The sequence below is a fragment of the Polypterus senegalus genome, chromosome 2 (assembly GCF_016835505.1).
Source record: "Polypterus senegalus isolate Bchr_013 chromosome 2, ASM1683550v1, whole genome shotgun sequence".
NCBI classification, from domain to species: domain Eukaryota; kingdom Metazoa; phylum Chordata; class Cladistia; order Polypteriformes; family Polypteridae; genus Polypterus; species Polypterus senegalus.
The window spans coordinates 291,249,534-291,274,341 of NC_053155.1; the positions used below are offsets into that span (position 1 = coordinate 291,249,534).

Consider the following 24,808-nt stretch of genomic DNA (forward strand, 5'->3'; position numbering starts at 1 on the left):
ACTGGTGTAATCGAAGCATCCACAGTAAGAGCAAACTGTAAAGACAGAAAAGAGCAAGTTACCGATCAGCAGAGAGTCTAGAAGGTACAGTAAGGGTGGCATGCTGTAAAACAGGAAGCTCTTTACAAATGAAATGATTGTTTCTGCATCAGAAAAATAAGAAATGTGCACAATGCCCAGTAATTCTTCAGCTGAGGACAACAAAAATCTTAATAAAGAACATAGTGCTGTAATGGGCAAATGGACAAGACAATGAAATCAGCCTTACCTTGCTCAATATTTTTGGCTGACTTGAATCCACTTTGAAAAAGAGAAGAATTCAGCAATGCCTAGCGCTCCATTTCAAAAAGCTGGGCTCGTCTACGCTAAGTTACAAATGGCCACTTGTGTGCTTTCCTGATGGTGGAGAGCATGACGCAAGGCATCATGAGAAACTGACAGTAAACAGCATGATCTGCGGGCCAGCACAATAGACATTTGTTTCATGGGACTTGTGGAATATACAGTGTGCTGCTGACTTCCGGGAACATTTTGACAGTGTCTCATTGGAGAAACGATCAAAGATCCAAAAAAAAACCAATCTAAATCAAACGATAACAACCTTCACCAAAGGTTTGCATGACAGCATTGCGATTTGGTGCCTTCAGTCTTGTAATGTGATTTTCACATAAAATAAACAGCAACGCCCAGCACTTCCTACTCCACTTGAATGCATGAGATTATGGGAGGCTTCACTTGAATTTATTATTAAAAAACAGCAGATGGCCTTCTTGCAGAAGAAAATTCAATGAGCCATTGTTAAAACAGGCCACCTCTATATACAGAAAATGGCATGCATTTCAACTTCAGAAAAGTGGCTGCAAGTGTGGCAGGGCCCAGGCAAAGCAAGCTTATCACACAGTGAATAGTTAGATGGAAAATCATCCAAATCTCCTTGAGCTAAAAAAATATTGTTTTAAATCGCCTAGGTTTGAGCTTCCCACACACACTTCATAGACTGTGAAAGATCTGATTTCAAATCCCAAAGGCAGTGGCCCAGGATGGTAACATTGCCTGAGCATAAAACAACCCTATTATACAAGCATACCTTAGAGCTGAGAATCCTTCACACTGCAATGGACTGTCTCATGGACTGAAAGGAGCAAAACTTATAGAAGGAGCGACGACAGCTCCAGCCTTCTGGTAGCTGAGATTATCAGCTTGAAGGACACCAAGCACTTTACGGTTAATTCATATTGAGATCACCATGAACTTCACTGTTTCCTCCCGGGTGCTCCGATTTCCTCCCACAGTCCAAAGACATGCAGGTTAGGTGCATTGCCGATCCTAAATTGTCCCGTGTGTGTGTGTGTGCCCTGTGGTGGGCTGGCACCTAGCCCGGGGTTTGTTTCCTGCCTTGCGCCCTATGTCGACTGGGATTGGCTCCAGCGGACCCCCGTGACCCTGTGGTTAGGATATAGCAGATTGGATAATGGATGGATGGATGAATGAACTCCACTTTCTCATTACTGATTCTTCACTTCTGTAAGAGCCCCGTTCACCCTTGAGCGTTGTAAACTTCCAACATTTGTTTAGCATTTTTCAAGCTTTCTAATAACTTTTTACAAACGTTTTTCTGATTTTATTTTTTACTTCATTTGAATCTTTCCAGGTGTTTTTCAAGCATTTCTCAAGCATCTTGCCAGTGTTTTCAAAGAAGCATTTTGTATGGAAAATATGAATGACATAATCTCCATTTTGTAGGCTGTGAGGTGTTATTGAGTTGTGAGGTAATTGTTGTGTTTCCTAGAATGTTTTACTTGACATTAGTGTTCCTAATCCTGGAGATCATAGTACTAAAGAGCAGTTGTCGTCTTCATCAAGATCACACAAATTGAGTTCATCTTATTCTGCAGCAAAGGGAGTCTAGAGGACAATTCTGCAGTCTCTGTGAGGCAGGCAGCATCCTGAAAAATTCTAGGATTACACATGTAAGTCCATGAATTAGCCGGCTAATAAGAGCTGATGAGGAAAGGAGATAATCAACTCAAAACAATTGAAAGTACATTATATTCATATACAGGTAGTCCCCAGGTTACGGACATCCAACCTACGACATACGAACGGGGCTGCAGCTGCGACACATGCGCCTGAATAACTGCCGCTCCGTCATCTTCAGCCTGAGGACGCTGCAAGCGGTGGCTGGACAGAGGCTGGCGGGGGGTGATTTCTCTGCCCGAGCAGTGTAGTGTCTCTCGGCAGCTCCCGGCAGCAAGCGGTTTCATTGCCCACCCACCACACACAGCTGCCCCATTCGTTCTCAGTGGGCAGGTGGTAAGGCTGCAAGCGGTGACCCGGTTGTGCCTGAACGGAGGCCATTGAGGGTGAACGGGGCGGTGGGGGGTAGCCATTGTAGTGTGCATCGGATGGCTGCCTATTGAATAGGGGCGATTCACTACCCGCCTTTGGCCGCACCATGTTCATTCTTGGTTATCAGATGCTGCAGGCATCATACTGTAGCGGAGGTAACTGTGAGGTGGGCTGGTGATGAACCGCCCGTCGATGCCCCCATTCATTGTCAATAGTAAGCCTGCTTATACTGTTACGCACATAGCAGGAAGTTGTTTCTTGTCAGTAAATAAGACGTGTTAATGACGGGTGCCTTCCTATTGTGATAGTGTGTAAAGTGCTGTGCAGAAGAGCTCATCTTAATCTTTTATCTTCACCCTTCAAGAATGTCTCTGAAACACAAATCTGATGTAAGTGCTGGTGATACAGTAAAGAAGAGAAAAACCATCACCATTGAAAATAAAGTTGAAATAATAAAAGGGTCAGAGAGGTGAAACTCCATCATTAATTGGCAGAGCACTTGGTTACAGTCGGTCAACAATAGCATTCATTAAATTTATGTACCTGTTCCAACTTCCATACAAATTCAACTTAAGTACAAACCTACAGTCTCTATCTCATACGTAACTCGGGGACTGCCTGTATACAGTATTTAATCCTGCATGAGCTAAGGGGGAGTTTTGATTGGCCCAGTTTAGGGTCACTGAGAGAGTGATTATGACAGCAGCACTGTTTGTAAGGCAACAAGCAATTGTAGTTGACGGTGCAACGATCCTTTTCAGGGTTCAGTTGCACTGGCAAAAAAAAGTGTGTGGTGTGCAATCGAGCAACACAAACCTAACAATAAAGCATCTGAGGTTGGGAGCATGCTCTGATAGTGCGTATTTATTTAGATTTAATTCAGTCATTTACTAAATATACTCTGAAACAGTGTGATCTGGTGGTAAAATGGCTAATGTTAACCAGGAGGCTTAGATTGGGGTTGGAAAAAGGGGATGGATGTTATTAACTTCACTAAATGTATTTTCTTAATTGAAAAGCATTACTGACACTTTTCTAGTATTTAGTGTTAAAATAGGTAATACTTCTCAGTGAAACACCCAATACCATACAAACCCTATATAGCTTCTGCTGTGAGGGAGGAATACCAGCTCTGTGCCACAACTGTGCCAATATGTTAAAACATCTGTACTAAACTTTAACCTGATTAAAATTAAATGTATACCTATAACTTCTGTTGAATTCTTGTCACTTGATTGCAAAGAACCTGCGAACTTGACCTCCCTCTCAGTACTTGTCACTAGCACTAGAATCCCTGAAGCCTACCAAAAAAGTCGTAATGCCAGGCATCCTTTGCATCTCTTCATCAGCGTCTTTGTTTTGCAAATATGTCAATCAGCACAAGCAGCAAGCAGCCTGCTATCCTATTACCCACCAATACAGCTGAAGTTCTCTCTGCTCAAGGCTCTTCATCTGTGTGTGAGGTGCCTGGAAGTGTATAGGGTAAATAGTATATCGTTATTTGGAAAACATGAATTTCAGGTTCATTCCGTGTCTACAATGATCTGGGTAAATGCACGATGACAGGAAATGTGAGGCAAGAAATGGAAACTTTTTTAATGCTATAGTAATAATGACAAAATGCTGGGGTGAAGTGTATAATGTGTGAAGACTTTGGCCCAAATATCACATAAACACTTTCACAAAGGTATAATGAAACAAGAATGCACACTTGTTTCGTTATACCTTTGCGAAAGTGTTTATTTTATATTCCAGGAACCACTTGAATGACATCAAATCTGTCTCTGCCTCTCTTGAGCGCACCCATGCCTATGCATAAAAACATCATTATTTGAAAGCTCCATGTCATTTGAACACAAGTTATAATTTGAGCATGGTGGTTTGTATTCCGATCTTGCACAATCTCAGTGTTATGGTGCATTGTATTGATAGTGTAGACAGACTTCTTCTTTTTGGGTGTCAGCATGGCACTTCCAGATCTAAACACTAGCGTGGAGAGTTCCTCGCATACTGAAGTGACTTTAGCTGCAGGTGGAAGTCCCACTTTATTTATGGTACCAAGTAGAGTTGTTTTGTGGTGCAGATGTCTATTAGCCAGCACAAGCGACGTGAAGAAGTTGTCTGTTGTTACGGTTCTGTCTTTATCCAGAAACGGCTTTATGAAACAGCATTGGATGACTGGGATCTTTTCCTAAATAAGGAGTGGCATTGCAAAAGTGCTCCGTCTACCAAATCTGCTGCAATCCAAAACTTTATGCCACATTTCTCAGGCTTGGTTGAGATGTATTGCAAGGACAACAGTTGCTCATCAACAGTAATATGTTGCCCTGGGTTGTAACTCAAAGCACAGTTCTCAACAAAATGTTGCCAGATCTCCGACATTGCAGCAAATCTGTCGGCTTTTACATGTTCTGCACAGGTGTCTTTGTTGTCGAAGTGCACATGATAGTCTAATAGTGGGGCTTTGTATCTTTGATTGTTGGTTCAACAAATAGTTCTGAGCAGGCATTAACCACAGCACCAAATGCGGTCATTACTGCTCTTGTGAAAAGAACAACTCAGGCATCAACTCAGAGAGGGGGAGGCAAGTTTGTTGTACCACGTGAACGTTACTGACAGAATAAAACTGAATAAAAAAATAATCTTTTACTTGTAGCAAATATTTACACCAGGTGTTACAGACTCAAATCAAATATAAGTTTTTATTATGTAATAGTAATAATAATAGCAGTTCAAATTGGGGAGGAGCCTGGCCTCGAGCCTGCCACCATTTGATTACTGAGCAGCAGTTCTTACCTCTGCACCTGCCAAGCAGACACATCGACTTTGCGTTGATTGATATTGGGGATTGGGTTTTTACTCATTGACGGCAACATGCAAATTGAATGATTTCTTTTTCTTTGGTTATATTCTTGAATAAAAGAGCACTTGTTTATTGTACCTTTTGCAAAAGTGTTTATTTGATATTTGGACTTCAATCTTCACACATTATACACTTCACGTCAGCATTTTGTCAGTTACTATAACATGAAAAAAGTTTCTGTTTTTTAGTTTTGTGTTTAACATTTCTTGCCTCACATTTTCTGTCATCCTACATTTATCCAGGTTGTTGGAGACACGGAACACACACGAAATGTATGTATTGCAAATAATGAAATATTATTTACCCTGTACAACTCCAGACACCAAACATCCAAATAAACAGACTTTAGCGGGGAAGAACCTTGTGTTCGACTTCAGCTGCATCGGTGGGGATGGGATAGCAGGCTGCTTGACACAATTGAAAAATAGATTTCGACAAAGAAGTGTGAAGGAATTTAAGATGGCCCAGCATTACGCCTTTTTCATAAGCTTCAGGGATTCAAGTGCTAGATGACTGAAGCATGCATGTGCTCAGCATCACCGTTTTTTGTTTTTTTTGTTTCAATGAGCCGTTTCATCCAAAACGAGGCAGTGACTTTCTGTAAAAATGCTTCCAAAATGCTCATTTGATTTCTTTTAGAACCGTTTTATGAGCCTTACCATTGATTTCAATAGAACTAGTGTTTGGGTGGGGGCGGCACGGTGGTGCAGTGGGTAGCGCCACTGCCTCGCAAATAGGAGACCCGGGTTGGCCTCCTGGGTCCTCCCTGCATGGAGCTTGCATGTTCTCCCCGTATCTACATGGGTTTCCTCCGGGTACTCCAGTTTCCTCCCACAGTCCAAAGACATGCAGGTTAGGTGCATTGGCAATCCTAAATTGTCCCTAGTGTGTGCTTGCTGTGTGTGTGTGTGTGTGCACCCTGCGGTAGGCTGGCACCCTGCTGTTTGTTTCCTGCCTTGTGCCCTGTGTTGGGATTTAGCGGGTTGGATAATGGATGAATGGAAGTGTTTGGCTGAAAATGGTTGAAAATGGCAGCATGCAAGAGTTTTGGGTAACACATTAGTTTAGGCACTGTAAAAATGCATCTATTACTTATTACTGCTACATAACGAGACCCTAACAAAGACTTCTCGTAACAAATTGCAATTCAGGCTTAAAAAAGAATATATACAGCATATATATATATATATATATATATATATATATACATATATATATACTGTATACATATATAAACACATGCTATAGTCTGAACACACACAAGAATGATTGCAACTAGTGTAGAATGCAGCTGCTAGAACCTTAACTAGAAAAGAAAATCCGAGCACATCTCTCCTGTTTTGATGTCACTACATTGGTTACTTGTGCCATTTAGAATTGACTTTAAAATACTGCTAATGGTTTACAAAGCCTTAAATAATCTCGCTCCATCCTATATTTCAGAATGTCTTACACCTTACACTCCAAATCGTGACCTTAGATCTTCAAATGAGTGTCTGCTTAAAATTCCAAGAGCTAAACTTAAAAGAAGTGGTGAGGCGGCCTTCTGCTGTTATGCACCTAAAATCTGGAATAGCCTGCCAATAGGAATTTGCCAGGCTGATACAGTTTAAAACACTGCTGAAAACACATTACTTTAATATGGCTTTCTCAAAGCTTCATTTTAGTTTAATCCCGATGCTCTATATATTCAATTAATTATCATTATCATTCATGGAGGCTCTGAAATCTGTACTAACCCCTATTTTCTCTTCTGTTCTTTTTCCGGTTTTCTGTTGTTGCATTCTGCACCACCACCATCTGATCAAAGCACCGTGATGATCACCATCATCAAATTCTTTCCCATGAAACCTGAAAATCATGAGGACTGATTGAGGTCACTGATGTTAGGTAGAATGTCTAGAGGGGGCTAGGTGGTCTCGTGGCCTGGAACCCCTGCAAATTTTTTTTTCTCCAGCCGTCCGGAGTTTTTGTTTGTTTTTTCTGTCCTCCCTGGCCATCGGACTTTACTTTTATTCTATGTTAATTAGTATTGCCTAATATTATTTTTATATTTTGTCTTGTTTCTCTTTCTTCATCCTGTAAAGCACTTTGAGCTCATCATTTGTATGAAAATGTGCTATAGAAATAAATTATGTTGTTGTTGTTGAAAAGCAAGAAAATTAAAAAGAAAGAAAGCTTCTGACTTGGCCGTCACAGTCCTAGTGAGGTGTTATGCAGACATATTGGCCCCACGGCTTTTTTTTGACACACTCCTTGGCTGAAAGTTCTCAGTGTTGGTGTGTCAGAATGTACAGCATTGTTCATAATGGCACTCAGTTTTGTTTTAACTCTCTCCTTTACTACGACCTCCAAGGGGTCCAAAGTGCATCCTTTAAGTGAGCCTGCCATTTTAATTAACTTGTTGATTTGATGGACCTCTCTTGAAGTGATGTTACCGGACCAGCACACCACAGTGAAGAAAATTGCTCTTTCATCTTAGAGTTGCAGAAGATGTGATGGATGTCACTACCCACATTAAAAGGATGCAATATCCTATGGAATAAGAGCCTGCTCTGCCCTTTCATATATAGTTCCCCTGTGTTCTAATCTGTCACTGATGTGGACCCCCAAGTAGTTGTAGGAGTGCACAACCTTTACATCCACTTCCTGAATAGTAACTAGACATACAATGCTCTTTATGATGGATTCATTGAGTTTGATGAAGATCATGTGCAAAAATGAAGAGTCTAGAAAACACATCTAGTTATTCTATGAGTCTGCTTCGGTAACTCTGAGAAATTACTAGCATTATAAAACTGTGCAACAAAACTGTTTAATGTTGCAACTACATGGGAAATCCATGTGCATTATGGGATCAGTTTTTAAGTGGAAGGTAGATGTGTTAACACCAGCAACCTTCTTCCTGAACAGATGAGATGAGCTCAACTCAGATATTTTTCTGTGAACCCTCTTCAGACCATCCAACAACCCTCCTCTGCCTATTCTGCACAACACTTAACGCCATGGGCACCATGAATCATGGACATTTAGGAGTGTCAAGAGTGACAAAGGCACACCAGTCTGACCGACGCATGACCAAACCCATCTCTTTCTTATTTGGAAGAGTCTAGTAGTGCTTTTCAGCTCTTGGGTTTGTCTTTTCATTTACATTTTCATTGCTTCCTGTTTATTGCCTGTACATTTTGACATATTAAACTTGGCAGTATCCTATGCACAGAAAATCAATTTACTTTTTAAATAGGACCACATATTTATGATTATACACTCACCTAAAGGATTATTAGGAACACCTGTTCAATTTCTCATTAATGCAATTATCTAATCAACCAATCACATGGCAGTTGCTTCAATGCATTTAGTGGTGTGGTCCTGGTCAAGACAATCTCCTGAACTCCAAACTGAATGTCAGAATGGGAAAGAAAGGTAATTTAAGCAATTTTGAGCGTGGCATGGCTGTTGGTGCCAGACGGGCCGGTCTGAGTATTTCACAATCTGCTCAGTTACTGGGATTTTCACGCACAACCGTTTCTAGGGTTTACAAAGAATGGTGTGAAAAGGGAAAAACATCCAGTATGCGGCAGTCCTGTGGGCGAAAATGCCTTGTTGATGCTAGAGGTCAGAGGAGAATGGGCCGACTGATTCAAGCTGATAGAAGAGCAAGTTTGACTGAAATAACCACTCGTTACAACCGAGGTATGCAGCAAAGCATTTGTGAAGCCACAACACGCACAACCTTGAGGCAGATGGGCTACAACAGCAGAAGACTCCACCGGGTACCACTCATCTCCACTACAAATAGGAAAAAGAGGCTACAATTTGCACAAGCTCACCAAAATTGGACAGTTGAAGACTGGAAAAATGTTGCCTGGTCTGATGAGTCTCGATTTCTGTTGAGACATTCAAATGGTAGAGTCAGAATTTGGCGTAAACAGAATGAGAACATGGATCCATCATGCCTTGTTACCACTGTGCAGGCTGGTGGTGGTGGTGTAATGGTGTGGGGGATGTTTTCTTGGCACACTTTAGGCCCCTTAGTGCCAATTGGGCATTGTTTAAATACCACGGGCTACCTGAGCATTGTTTCTGACCATGTCCATCCCTTCATGACCACCATGTACCCATCCTCTGATGGCTACTTCCAGCAGGATAATGCACCATGTCACAAAGCTCGAATCATTTCAAAGTGGTTTCTTGAACATGACAATGAGTTCACTGTACTACCACAGTGACCCACAGTCACCAGATCTCAACCCAATAGAGCATCTTTGGGATGTGGTGGAATGGGAGCTTCGTGCCCCGGGTGTGCATCCCACAAATCTCCATCAACTGCAAGATGCTATCCTATCAATATGGGCCAACATTTCTAAAGAATGCTTTCAGCACCTTGTTGAATCAATGCCACGTAGAATTAAGGCAGTTCTGAAGGAGAAAGGGGGTCAAACACCGTATTAGTATGGTGTTCCTAATAATCCTTTAGGTGAGTATATATATGAGTAAGAAAAACTGATCTCTCACGCTCATGCAGACTTACCGCATTTTTCCTTTGAACTGCTGGCGTTTCAGATGGAGAAGAGTTTGAACTCAAGGCTTCGTCAATGTCAAGATTCAGTTGGTCCAGTTTCTTCATAAGTTGTGTCATTGATTCAGTCCATGGAGATTGCACATCTTCTTTCTAGGGAGGTAGGCAAGCATAACATGTAAGAAATAAAATTTTATTTAATTTAATAAGACTGTGGCAGGAGATTTTTAAATTAGCAGAAACATCTCAAGGGCACAAGAAGACCAATCACACCCTAACCAAAAAACTGAACCCACTCACCTAAAATTTATAAAATGTCTTAAAAACCATGATGAGGCTTAATTTTCACAGTTGTGAATGGCGAGTCAGGAGCAGTTTTCAAACACACACCACCAGATGATTAGTTTCACAGTCATGCAGTTACACCTCACTGCAGTCTGTGGAACTGAGAGGGGCCGACAGCTTGGGGTGCACTCAAATGTTAGTGACAGGTGGTCATTGTCATCGCTAAACTCGGTCAACTTGACATCTGCATTGCTTATGTGTCTTGAAAATATCGGAAATGCTCAAGAAGCATCAAAAGTTCCATCATTCAAATGAGAAATGTGACATGATGAAGTGCAGGTAAACAGCTTTGTCAAAAAGTATTTAAGGAAGGAAAAATGTCTTATTACGGATAATATTGATGACTGCTGTTATTATTAAACCAAATCTGTAAATGTGTGTCTTGTATCTTTGTGCTATCTGAGCAAAAGCCGGGTGCATTTGTTGGCACCAGGGAAGACTTAAAAATGTTTAAATATAAATTAATGTAATATGTGTGTAAATATGATGAATATTTACTTTAAAAATTAGCTGTTTTAAAAAAGGGGGGAGGCCTGATTGAGTCATATACTTGAAACAGAAGCCTCAACAGCTTTAATACATGAGTACCTGAGTGGGATTTCAGGAATGTTAGCTGAATAAATGAGCACAACTGACAGAATGGTCTCTTGATTTTCAAGTATAGCATGTTTTTTAAGTTTGGAATTCAAATGAGATAGATCTTTAGTTGACATTTTGAAGTTGTGGACAGACACTCTGGCAGCAGTAAAAATGGCAGTCACAACATCTGATGGGAATTTCTTACATTTCACTGTATGTCTTATGTATCATACACAATATAGAAGACACAGATACTGTAGATATGCACTCTGGTGTGTTTTATTTCTAAGATTTGGAAAACGAATAAACAGCCTACACGGGTCCTAATGAAAACTTCAGAGCAAGCAGGACGTCACTGGAGTCTATCCAGCAAAGTTCAACACATCTATCAGAATCAGAAAAACTTTATTAATCCTGAGGGAAATTATTTAAGATACAATTGAACAAACAGACAAAGGCACAAATAACACTAATAGCAAGTATAAAAAGATAAGCACGTAAAACAAAAATACAATAAAAATTTCAGAATAATGTTCAATAAATCTTCATTCACTAATTTCTACAGGTAAAGGCACTCAAACCCCTTCTGAGTTGCCTCGAAAGCTTGCATATTGTAATCTTTTAGTTAGCCAATAAAAGGTGTCATTGTGCTTGACGTCTCACAACATCCTTAGAAAGGAGGAAACCAGGGACAACAACAGACCCACCTTTTCCACTTCCTCTCTGCCAGAACCTTGACACTGTAATGTGGCCAGCAATTCTTTTCTTTCTTTCTTTTTTTAGTCCAGGAACAAAGAACTTAAAACAGATTTACCTGCTGGTAACACAACTCTTCTATCTATCTATCTATCTATCTATCTATCTATCTATCTATCTATCTATCTATCTATTATATAGTGCCTTTCACATATCTATCTATCTATCTATTATATAGTGCATATCTATCTATCTATCTATCTATCTATCTATCTATCTATCTTCAGCAGTGGTGTTTTGGATCAGATGAAGTTTGTTTAAACTATTTGTGAGAAGAGATAGAAGCCGCAGTGCAAGAAAGATTGAATGGACAGCATCAGACAAGCATTTACACATCTGATGTGGTGAGATGAAGATGGACTGTTGGTCCTGAACAAGCCAGTCTTTAGTGTTTTTATAGTAATGACTTAAACAACCTCGTCCAAATCTTCCATTGTGTTGCGTCATTCCATTCTTGAGTCATACACAGTACATTACAATGAGAGTGATAGAAGACACCAGTAAGAGAGCAACAAGTACTCATGAGAGTGCCCTGTGATGGACTGGCTCTCCTTGCCCAGGCATGGAACCCAATGCCTCCTTCATAGTCTCTGTCACCTTATACTGGTCAAAGTGGATTAGGAAATTGAAACAATGAATGAAAGAGAGGCATGCAAGGACATTCATAGTATCCAATTCTAGACTTGGAAGAAATATTAGGAGGAATCGGATTTTCAGTCTCATTTACTTCCATTTCTCCCATTCTTACTTAGTTTTAGGACCTCAGACGAGCTCAAGTAGCTTTGGTTTGTATTTTATTGAAGTGGTAATCCTTATTCCAAGTTCTGGTGAGTGACATTGAAGCTGATGTTTTAAAATGTATATCTGCTGCCTTTAGAGCGTCATAGTGTGGAGGACAGTAGAAACAGTGTGAACATTTGTGCTGCTGCTGCCTGTGAAGGATCTTATCAGTAAAGGCTGAGAGGCAACAAAAAGAAGTAGAGAACAAGGAATCAATTAGGCACAAGTGAAAAACCTGTCAGGATGAGGAAGGGAAGCCAAAATCTTCAAGCTACAAGAGCACGTCCATTTGTCATGCTGGTAAACAATTGTTTTAACCAAATTATAGTAAAACACAGAGCTACAGTTGATGCCTACATCAATGCATGTGTCTGATAACACATCTAGTATAAGGCTGTCTTTGAGAAGAATTTTATAAAATCTGAGAGAATATGATAACTACTTTTTAAATAATGAAAGACTATTATGTACATAAGTTAACATTCTCAATCACCACTTATGAACCCCCTTTATCCAGGATTGGGTAAACAAAACCCTTTTCATGCTGTTACTTTTGTTTTTGTGCAACTGCATTGTGTTTTGTGAACTTTGATTTGATTTTTGATTTTTCAGAATTTCAGCAAGATTTTTTTTACCTGGTTCTTTTAATAAAATCTCCTGTCTTGTTGAGATGTAACACCAATAGCTATTACCACCAGACCCAACCATAATGTTTTCTTCCATGCAGCTCAAATAATCTTTTCTCTGTATGCAGATTCTCCCCGCTGGCTCCAGCTTCACATTGTTCACTCGGAGTCTGAGGCAACACCACCTACACTCGCCAGCTCCGTGAGCCTCGGGAATCTTGACATGCGCCATGGAAGAGGAGTGAGTCACGTCAGTGCTGCTCCTTAAGTGCTCAACTGTCCCTCTGTCACCTCCCCCTTATCTCACTCCCTCATTCACTCCTCCCCTCACTCCCTAACTCCCACTCACACACACACTTACACTCTATGCTGTGTCTGCAGATGGCTCTTTCCAAGGTCTATGTGGCCCCCATTAGAATTTGCAAGTCAGAAACGCCACTGCTGCTAATTATAAATTCAATCATCCTTTTTTTATTTGTGCGTAATTCCATTCTAGATGGAAAGACTGAATACATTGTTATGTGAATTTTGTCCATCCATCCATCCATTTTCTAACCCGCTGAATCCGAATACAGGGTCACGGGGGTCTGCTGGAGCCAATCCCAGCCAACACAGGGCACAAGGCAGGAACCAATAGTTGTAGTTAACAACTACAATATTTTTTTATATAGCACATTTTCATATAAATGATGAGCTCAAAGAGCTTTACAGGATGAAGAAAGAGAAAAAAGACAAAATATAAAAAACAAAACTAGGCAATACTAATTAACATAGAATAAAAGTAAGATCCGATGGCCAGAGAGGGCAGAAAAAACACAAAAAAAAGATGGCTGGAGAGAAAAAAAAGCAAAATCTGCAGGGGTTCCAAGGCCACGAGACCACCCAGCACCTTCTTGGTATTCTACCTAACATAAATGATCTCAATCAGTCCTCATGGTTTTCAGACTTCACATGGAAGAATTTGATGATGATGGTCATGTGGACCTCTGGCCTTCAATCCATCAATGTAGGGACATCACGAGCTTTAATCAGATGGTGACGGCGCAGAAAATCGGAAAAAGAACAGCAGAGAAAGTAGGCGTTAGTATGGATTGTGAAGCCACCATGAATGATAATTTAAATGCATGTACAGAGCATCAGGAATAAACTAAAATGAAGTTATGAGAAAGCCATGTTAAAATAATGAGTTTTTAGCAGTTTTTTAAAGTGCTCCACTGTATTATTAATTGCTCATTCCAATAGGAATTCGTCAGGCTGTTCCAGATTTTAGGTGCCTAACAGCAGAAGGCCGCCTCACCACTTCTTTTAAGTTTAGCTTTTGGAATTATAAGCAGACACTCATTTGAAGATCTAAGGTTACGATTTGGAGTGTAAGGTGTAAGACATTCTGAAATATAGGATGGAGCGAGATTATTTAAGGCTTTGTAAACCATAAGCAGTATTTTAAAGTCAATTCTAAATGACACAGGTAACCAATGTAGTGACATCAAAACTGGAGAGATGTGCTCGGATTTTCTTTTCCTAGTTAAGATTCTGGCAGCTCCATTCTGCACTCGTTGCAATCGATTGATGTCTTTCTTGGTAGAGAGGAGTGCGTTACAGTAATCTAGTCAACTAAAACAAAAGCGTGAACTAATTTCTTAGCATCTTGTAGTGTTATAAGAGGTCTAATTTTTGCTATATTTCTTAAATGAAAAAAAAAAAATTGATTTTATAAGCTTTATAACTCCATTAGCACTTAGCTCCTTGTATAATCCATACCAGCAGACTGCTTGGACCACCCTGGAGTACCACAGCACTCCATTCCGACTGTTTATCATGTCCATATGTTGCTTTTTTCAACATCAAAACATCCTCATAAACAAATCCTTAATTGCCATCTGACCATTGGTATGCTGTGGGGAAACATCGCTCAGGTGATCCGGGCCGTGTTTATACCAAGAAGCGAGTCTGTGATAATCAACTGAGGTCATCACCTCGCAGTCACAACAATCTCATTGGATAAAAATTCTGAAATCAACAGCAAATTGCAGAGAAGCTCCTTCTTTGGCTACGCTTTTCCGGTTTAAATGTAAACTTAGTGTTCCCGAAAAGAAGAATTATGTTAATGTCGGCTGTTTTTTAACCAAACAACAGCAGCCTTTCATCAGATTTGGGTGTAAAAAGGTAAAGTGCAGAGTGCAACCTAATAAGACAACCAGATTCCATGGCTGTTTTATGCAATACGATATTTTATTACTTTTACGTGTTATGCCTGTAATACTTTACACCAGAGGTTCTTAAACTTTTTAATCTAAGGACCCAAATAAGAAAACTGGTACCATATTGGGACCTAAAAGAAGAGGACTAATATAACAGACAAAGAGCAACGGACATATAATAAAAAAACACTAAATGTTTTTGTTTCCTTTTAAGCATATTTCTCACATGAATAGTACAGAAATAGAAAAGTGGAAAGCAAATGTATAGTTAATAATTTTAATATAACAAGAATACAAAACAGGAAATAGAGTCTTGAAGTGTGTCGCTGTCAGTGTAAGTGCTTAGCACAAGCTCTCTGAAAGCTGAGAGAAAGAAAGTTTAGAGGTGCAGAGCAAGGATTTGATGATTTGTGAAAGAATAATATGAGTGATGACTGAGTCAAGGTGATTCATGGCGCCAAGTAAGGAATAGTCAAAAAATAATTAAACAATGAAGTTCATTTACTCCTAAAAAATACAATTTTTCAAATAAGCTCCACCATTAAAACAAAAATCGAAATGATTTCACAAATAGATAGATAGATAGATAGATAGATAGATAGATAGATAGATAGATAGATAGATAGATACTTTATTAATCCCAAGAGGAAATTCACATAATCCAGCAGCAGTATACTGATACAAAAAACAATATTAAATTAAATAGTAATAAAAATGCATGTAAAAACAGACAATAACTTTGAGTAATGTTAGCATTTACTCCCCCGGGTGGAATTGAAGAGTCGCATAGTGTGGGGGAGGAACAATCTCCTCAGTCTGTCAGTGGAGCAGGACGGTGACAAAAGTCTGTCACTGAAGCTGCTCCTCTGCCTGGAGATGACACTGATCAGTGGATGCAGTGGATTCTTTATGATTGACAGGAGTTTGCTTAGCACCCGTCGCTCTGCTACAGATGTCAAACTGTCCAGCTCCGTGTCTACAATAGAACCTGCCTTCCTAACAATCACACTATAACACTTTTCATTTAACAATTCCATAAGCTGAGTTAAAAAAGTAGCTAAATTACTCCCAAAAATGTATGCACTATTTGTATTTTGCTCAGTAACAGGATAAACCCTGATGAATAATTTGGTGAACTGACCGATTTGAAATGTTTAATGCTACTGACTGACATCACGCTGAATGTCTACAGCTTGTTTGAACCTTGTCTGGTGTTCTTATGGTTCTTGATGGATCAACTAACATATCCACACTGCCACCTGTGATTGTCTGAACGAACGGCAGGCTGATACAGTAAAGACATTTTGCGGTGTCAACTCATCTGTCCCCGTGTACTGAAAAAGGATAACAAAAACAACGCGTGATAGTGTCCAAAAAGACAAACGAAAAGCTGGCTAGTTCAGTTCAGTAGCAAGAGATTATGAACAGGCTGTGGAGCTCTTCTCCTTTGATCGCTTGAACCATACATGGCGCATCCTTCTGGGCAGTCTCGCTTTTATGGCCCAGGACCAAAATGGGCGGTTTGAGGAGGAAAAAGAAGACAAGGCAGTTAGCAGCAGCACTCCCTCTCGACTCGGGGTGGTAGCACATACCTGGGAAGAACTTGGAGGGTGACCCTCTGACGCACATGCATGACAGAGTAGATTGAAGTTTATCAAACCAATTTAAAAGAGTGTTATGATAAGGAATTCTTCCTCACCAAGATGAACAGCAAATAACCTACCAAAAAAAACTGATATAAAAAAATCAATATATACTTATCCATGTTATGTTAGTGCAAATTGATTTATTGTTATCTTTTATTCTTGGTTGGTCAGTTATTCACTGTTATTCTGATTTTAATTTCTTGTTACTTTTTCTTTAAATTCTTGGAAAGCACTTTGAGCTACAGTGTGTGCATGAAAATGTGTGATACAGTAGATAGAAAGATACTGTAGATAAAAAGGCAGTACATAATAGATAGATAGATAGATAGATAGATAGATATGTGAAAGGCACTATATAATTGATAGATAGATAGATAGATAGATAGATAGATAGATAGATAGATAGATAGATAGATAGATAGATAGATAGATGGATAGATAGATAGATACTACATAGTAGATAGTGTCTCCTCACATACTGTACGTCTATAGAAATAAATATTATAGTTGTTGTTGTTGTCTCTAATAATTCTAGAAAGCACCTCTCTGTGATGTGGCAGGGTATTGCGCGTATCCAGAGATAAATCCACACAGACATTGGCAAAACAAACAAACCCTTAACTTGCTGTTTTTGAATCTCATTTAAAAACAGACTGTTTTACTCGCTGGCCTTTTACCCAGTGTGAGATGTTAACTATCAGTGTAAATTTTTTTGATGAATTTCTTCAGCTCTTTTGGGTTTCTGCTCCTTTTACCCTTTGGTTATTGTGCGTCTTATATGTTGGGTTTTATTGTACAGCACGTTGGTCAGCCTTGATGTTGTTTTTAATGTGCTTTATAAACAAAGAAATAAATACATCCTACAGACAGTAGCTGTGCAGGGGATTCAAGCGCAGGCAGCAGGGCCAATGAGGCAGCAGAGCTAACTACTGCACCACCCTGTCCAATGGCAAAATGTCAAAATGATGGCTGCTTGAACATCTGTTTAAAATTATTTATAATTTAATTTTGACACATTATTTTCAAAAGCTTGTAATCTGTGAGCAGAGTGGGAACCTCTACTAGGACAATAAAAATGTTGAATACAATTGTGGGATAATAAATTCCAACATTAAACAGGTCAATTGGGTCAAGAGGTCTGATAAAAGCCATTCGGAACAGACTCATGTGCTTGTGAACGACTCTTCACCTCATTCCTTCTGTTCAGAAATCTTCTGTATAAATAAAATGGGGCACTAGTGTATGTTTAGAGTCTATGTGTGGAAAATCTTGGCATTTGAAGTCTAGGCTATAAATTTAAACACGCTGAGGAACTAGGCAGCGTCTGCATGCCACTGACATACTTCTACTATGAGGGATGTTTACCAGATCTTGCTCAGCCTTGTCACAGAGCCGTGTCTAAGAGCCTATCATGAGGATGTAAACAGAAGAACTACAAAGCTACTTATTCATTTCCTGGAATGAACTGAAGTAAATATATTCCAGGCTCTCATTGTGACCACTTGTGCCCTTGGGCCAGAAAGGCTTCTTTACACCACTTCAAAACTCCTACTGATTTCTATACAATAAACCTATTGAGAGATGGCATCTTTGAAAAACGTACTTCTGTCTTTGCAATTCAGCCACTCTTTTGACTTCAATGGCTGTGATCAGTAACAATTGCATGCTTGAAATTGCTAGGATCTAGGAAATTCAACATCACTTACCAAAAATAGCTTGCACTGACTGGATGTCACCAATTTACCCCTTTCCAGCGTCGCTATTGAATGAGAACAACCCCTGAAGGTCCTCACACCAAGAAAGCCACAAATCTGCAAAGAGGCACGCATGGCCTTTAGATTGTTCCAAAGTCACGCACTCCGGGATGTCTGAAAACACTAAGGATGTCAATAATATCACATGTCCCGCTTAGTCCACCCATTTTCTGGACCCACTGTATCCTATGCTGAATAATAGGAAACTGCTGGTGGCTTTGAGTGTAAGGAAAGAAACCAGTCCTGTTTGGGATGCCAGTCCATCACAAGCCATAGAGATGCACACCCACACAGGGCTAAATGTGCACAGGCTTGGGGTCCACAGTAAGGGGGGTTCCTGCAGACTGAAATTGAACCTTTGGTAGTGAAACAGCTGTGCCAGACGCTATTTCACTGTGGAATGCTGTGTACAGTTACTTTAAATGCCAAATGCTCTTCTATCTAAGGTTTTTGACGGATATGTTGACCTGGATTATATGATCATTTATCTTAAATTAAATTTCGGTATCAGTTTTATACTTTCCTTCCAGTATAACCCAGATGTGACCTGTAGGGGGTGCCACTGAGCCCCCAAGCCCCAAACAAAATAACACCAACACAAGTTCCAGTTTCACTGAAAACTTTATTCAACCAATACCTTCACACAGGTTGTTCTCAATCACAAACATAACCACAATTCTTTCTTCTTTCTCTTCTTTCCTCTCCTCCCACTTCTTCTGGTGAGCTTTGTTGGCCTCTGCCTGACTGTGACTCCCTGAATGGATGTGAGGTGACTCCTTTTATACAAGACCTGGGCAGGGCCGGATTTAGATGAAAAGAGGCCCTAGGCTATTCCACTTATGAGGCCCTTTCACCTCCCATTTTTAAGTTTGTTCAAATTGGTAACAGTTTGAATGTAGGCCCCTCTTGATCTTGAGGCCCTAGGCTGAAGCCTAGTTAGCCTATAGGAAAATCCGGCCCTGCCTGGGAGGACTAATGGTGCCAGAGCCAGGGCATTGTGGGAAACATGGCAGAGGCTCCCCAAAATAGGGGGAGCTTCTTTCAGGAGAGTACCCTCTGGCAGGACCCAGGGAACCTGACAGGGTTTCTTTTTGATACTAAAAGTCCTATTGTATCTCCCAGCTGACTGGAGAAGCACCTCCTTCTCCCTTGTTGGGGGAATAAACTGTAAATGTTCACCACTACACCCCAACTGTCCCGACTGGGATAGAAATCATTAGCCATCTTGGCCAGGTGGCTTCTTCCATTACACTGTCCATCCATTGGACGGCACTCCTTCTGTATCGCCACTTACTCAGGTTAAAATATATTTATAAAGTGAATGGAGTCTGGTGTCAGCATAACATGCCTTTCCATTGTTACGCTGACGATTTATCTCCAGAACATTCCCAATGCCCATGTTCTACAAACTCAATTTACTTGCTGTCTTAGTGATATTCAAAACTGGATGTGTAATAATTATTTACAGTTAAATAGTAAAGAGACTTGTCAAGTTAAAAAGTTCAACGTAAAATATCAGTATTGATGGTGCCACACACGCGCACTTGGGAGGCAAGCTAAGGGCTTAACCGAGGGCGGAAAACAAGAGCAGGTTTTTTCGAAGTGCAGTAACCTTTCCTCTCCTTCTCTTACAGATCCCTCGAAGGGAAACCTACATAAGATACTTCCTGCTTCCTTTGCCTAACTGAGCCTCCTACCAAGGTCACTTCCGGCCTCAATTATTGGACCCCACCTCTTCCTCCCTGGCTGTTAAATAAACCTCAACTCCTTTTGTGTTTAGTTGTCCCTGTTGTGGACAAGGAACCAGATGTTGCTCTGGAAACATTTGCTGAAACTCTGAGTTGTTTTGCTTTGTACGCTGTACAATATAGGGGGTGGTTCCCCAAACCTTTTTCTGCCTTCTTTGTGTATCTTTACAATGGCCACATAGTTCCCGTTTCTTCATTGGATACCAATCTTGGGGTTAAATTTGATTCTACACTTTCATTAAAAAAATAACATTACGTTCTTGTTGAGAGTTTCATTCTATCACTTAGGGAACATAAAAAGAGTTAGACCTCTGTTACAAACGCATGACGCCGAGAAGTTACAATAATGTATGCTTTTGCAGCGTCTCATCTTGACTGCTGTAATTCCCTGTTGGTGGGTCTTCCTGGAAAGACTACTCAGAGCTTACAGTATATTCAAAACAATCCTGCACACGCTTTAACCAAAACTCATAAATCCACTCACATAACCCCAGTTTTATCATCCTTGCAATGGCTACCTGTTAAAGAAAGGATCCATTTTAAGATCCTACTCTTAGTTTACAGATGTGTTGCTGGTACTGGCCCTGTTTATCTATTCACATGTACTCCTGCCCCGCTAACCTCCTGGCTGGTCCACCTGCAAGTGGCTGAGCCTTTTGTTCTACCAGACCTCGACTATGGAGCAAACTCCCACAGTCCGTCCGAAGCTCTGCTACAGCGGCTACTCTTAAGAAGAATTTAAAGACTTATTTATTTCAATATACTTTTAGTATATGAAGTAATATTTGCTACTGTTTTATTCTTGTAAAATTTTAAATAGTATTATTATTTGCTTATTGTATTATTTATTCTTGAATTGTAAAGCACCTCGAGATGACTTTGTTATTTTAGTGTGCTGTTATTATTATTTGTATTATTATTGACCCCCAGCATACTTACTGTCTCTTTACAAGTTCTTCTTGTGTCTGCATGAGTTTTCTCCCAGTAAACCGGTTACTCCACCATTACATAGACATACACTAGCATTCAAAAGATTGGAGCTACCCAAAAATGTTCATGTTTTTGAAAGTACTAGGGTGTTGTATTGTATTAGCAATTATGGATGTAGTGAGAAGTGAAGCAAAATGACTCCTTTAATTGGCTAACTAAAAAGATTACAATATGCAAGCTTTTGAGGCAACTCAGGCCACTTCTTCAGGCAAGGTGTCATTTAGCTTGACCTCTCATGTTTTTGATAGAAACTGATACTTTTTTTTATTAAGGTATCATTTCATTGATTTAAAAATATAACCACGACAATACAGATATCACAGATGGCTCTTACTGCTGGAAATGTATTATTGTACAACAGTCGACTTGTGCATTCCCAACTCATTCAAGTTTGGATTAAACATACCGACGGTGTGTGATTCTTCAAGAAAAACTTGAATTTCTTTATGGTATAACGTTCTTGGCTTGGTGATAAATTGGTTTGGTTTTTCCATAATGATTCCTGCTTGTTTTTCTGATCAAGTTTCACCTGCTGATCTTTTAAGAATTTTTTTTACTGTTTCTTGCTGAAAACACGGCAGGCAATTCCCGAACATGGGCCATGGTGACCACCAGAGACATAAGTGTAGTGTTGGCTCTGAGGCTAGGGATCTGCCCCAGCAATTAGAAAGGTTTGAATACCATAAACGCCAGAAGTAACTCTACTCTGTTGGGCCCTTGACCAAGGCCCTAAACCTTGCTCTGTCCTGGGCATGATGTTAACCTGCAAGCAGGTCCTCCAACTCTCAGGGAAAACTCAGGGATTGGTGGCAGGATTGGCACTCCAGTTACTGCAAAAAAACCTCACACTGACCCAGTGTGGTGCTGAGGTGTCACCTGTTGGACATGGTTGGACTCAGATCTCAATCCGGGTGGTTCAACGTATGGTGTGGTGGGTGCAGCAATGTGCTGTAATCAGTGCCTGCTCCCAACCCTCTTAACCTACTTAACCCTTCCACCTAACCATTTTTGTGGTTCATGGCACTTTTCTATTTTCCTGGGTACAGATGCCACCAGGAAGGCCCACTTCTATAAACAGTACTGTAAACAGCACTATATGGTGTTGTTGTTGATTTGTAGATTGATGTCTTGGGGTTGTATGAAGAAAACTCAGTAAAGAGGAGAGTCCACATCAACTGCAAATTTCATATATTGCATTATAAGAAAAAAAAGGTGTAGTTTGGGTAAAGAGAGCTCTATAATTATGACTTGTGTTCTGCATAAAAAGTAAATTATGAAGCTGAGAAACACCACAGCAGGCAAAATTCCTCTACGAACCATAGCAAAGTGGAAATAGGCAATTCAGTGACACACAAACGTCTGGATGCACAAATCACAGGCGTGGAAAGCACAAATAGCACTAAGATTTACTCCATATAGAAAGAACATCCTGACATCTAAAATTATTGCACTCCAAAAGGTTCCAGCAGTTATTCTTTTCTCCTGGTATCCCAATAAAAAAAACAAGAATGTTAAACCGTGCCATCATTCTTTGGAGTGCAATAAAAATTGTCTTTCATGGTTAAAACAACAAGAGAAGCAATTGAAGGCCATGTGCCACAGATATTTTCTAAGCCTGAGGAAATGCTTGATCTTGAGCCAAAACATAAACCTTTTCAGATTTCCTTGAGGAAATAAATAAATAAATTAACAGTGTAGTTATCCGTGTTTGTCTGCTGAGTGAATCCTAAACAGTCTAACTTTCAGCTTCGCTATGTAATTCAACAGACGTTATTGTAACATGCTGTACAATAAAAGTAGAAGATTCTTTTAGCAGTCCATAACTTGAAAAGTGAAGGATGGATGTAGTCAGTCTATGTATCTGTCTGTAATGTACATACATAAATGGACAAATGAGTGAGCTAAAGCAGCCAGGACTTCAGAAAACCTCAGGAAATGAAGCCTGGATTGCATTAGCAGGTAAAGAAAAGCAGCAATAAGTGACGACTCTCCTCCGACTGTGTCACCGCTTCTGCAGGTGCGCCTCACAGAACATATACAGTAATATCAGTGACGTGCGGTGAGGTTCATGGCTGGTGAGGCACGGACTCCTTCAGTCAGATTTACAAATATATGAACCCCAAAGAGTAGCTCATTCACTATTCAGCTGGCAGCATACACATTGACTACTGTTTATGTTTCATATCTCATCAGCATTCTTTACACACACATGGGTAAGGCACATATTTGGCTAAGAAAGAACGTTACATTTATAGCGGAGAGAGAGTGTGGAGAGAGCGCATTTGTTCCTCATGTGTTCTAAATTTACTGTTGCAATTCCTCAATTCATACTCATTCAATACAAATGAAAGCATAGAGTGGTGAACAAAAAACATGGATTTCAATTTTGACCTTAATTGAAATATTTTGTTGTTTTTAAAGCTTTTAATTCTGATGCTTTAATCAATTTAATACAGACTGTTCAACCAAAGGATAACAAGAAACACAAAAGAATATTGTATTTAAAGTCAAAATTTAGTTTTTAAGTATTGGGTTTTTTTTCTTATATTGAAAACCATTTATGGTCTTACCTTTATTTGTAAATGAAGTCCAAGCGCCTATCCTTCTACACGAAAATCTCAGCCAATTTCTTGTAAAAGCCCTCCTTATTTTTCTTTAGTTTTAAAAATCTTAATCTTTCATTTTGGCAGTCAGTCGGAACAAAAAATAAAAATAAATGGACCGCTACAGTGCACTTGACTTTCTAATATTGCAAACTTATTGGTGCCTCTGCGTAGAAGAACAGCAGCATCAAGCACCTGTTGGGCTCACATGCTCCCCCTTCAGGGTGGCATGGTACTGTCTGCCTCGCCTTGTGCCTTTTCACTGCGGTTTTATGTACGATCAGCAAGACTAAATATGTCACACACATTCATTAAAGATATTAGCCAGACTGTGGAAAGTCAGGTTTATAATAAACGTGTCTGCAAACATTATATTGGCGACATACAGAGAGACAACAACAGGCACGCGCCAATTGCATGCATCAACCCAGTGTGTGAGGGACTGCGCAGTCCGAGGTGAGGCTCGTCTCATTGCTGTTGCATCTCGTGTTTCTCCCCTGTATTTGAACAGGAAGTGTGCAAATTCAGCGAGTTTGACTATAAAAATGATCAAAATTATTGGAATCATACAGAAAGCTAATTTATTGTACAGACTGATGGACAAAATTATTTTATGTTATCATTATTAGTTTTTTTTTTTACTTTTCATGAGCCTCACCTGCCTCCCCTGACCGCACATCCCTGAGTAATATCACCATGGAAGTTCACTTTTATTGAAAAAGGCACTCAAATATGTTTTGCAGGTGATTTGATAATTACAAAGAGTTTCTTTGGGAGGATTTAAAATTTGTTAATGGTGGAAAACAAGGAATTCTGCTCCCTAAAGTGTTTTCACATTTCTCTGTTATTTTCTGGAGCTGCATTAAACAAGTAATCCTTACCACACTGTTACAATCAGTTCGGTTTTTGCCTCAAGTTCATATCACCATGTAGGAGTAGAGTACGTTTTTTTTAAAATGTGACATTCTTCATGTTTACTGTACAAGACATTAACGTATTTTTTTCCACTGCAAAACCGAGTACACGGGAAGTCACCAGCGCCAAAC

At 39.9% G+C, this 24,808-nt stretch overlaps 1 protein-coding gene across 3 annotated transcripts in view; it reads right to left on the minus strand.

Annotated features, from left to right (window-relative positions):
• Window positions 1-24,808, minus strand: part of LOC120523992 (stAR-related lipid transfer protein 13-like) — a 546,464-nt gene that overhangs the window by 430,069 nt on the left and 91,587 nt on the right. For 2 of the 3 annotated variants that reach the window (XM_039745760.1, XM_039745759.1), the window contains 2 exons: window positions 9,747-9,887; window positions 1-35 (listed from right to left, as the gene is read on the minus strand). The exon at window positions 1-35 is cut by the window's left edge and continues 112 nt beyond it. In XM_039745760.1, the coding sequence (XP_039601694.1) occupies window positions 1-35; window positions 9,747-9,854 (143 nt within the window). In that variant the 5' untranslated portion in view covers window positions 9,855-9,887. Of the gene's footprint in view, window positions 36-268; window positions 357-9,746; window positions 9,888-24,808 lie in introns of those variants that run through there. The other variant, XM_039745763.1, reaches the window with a different exon arrangement.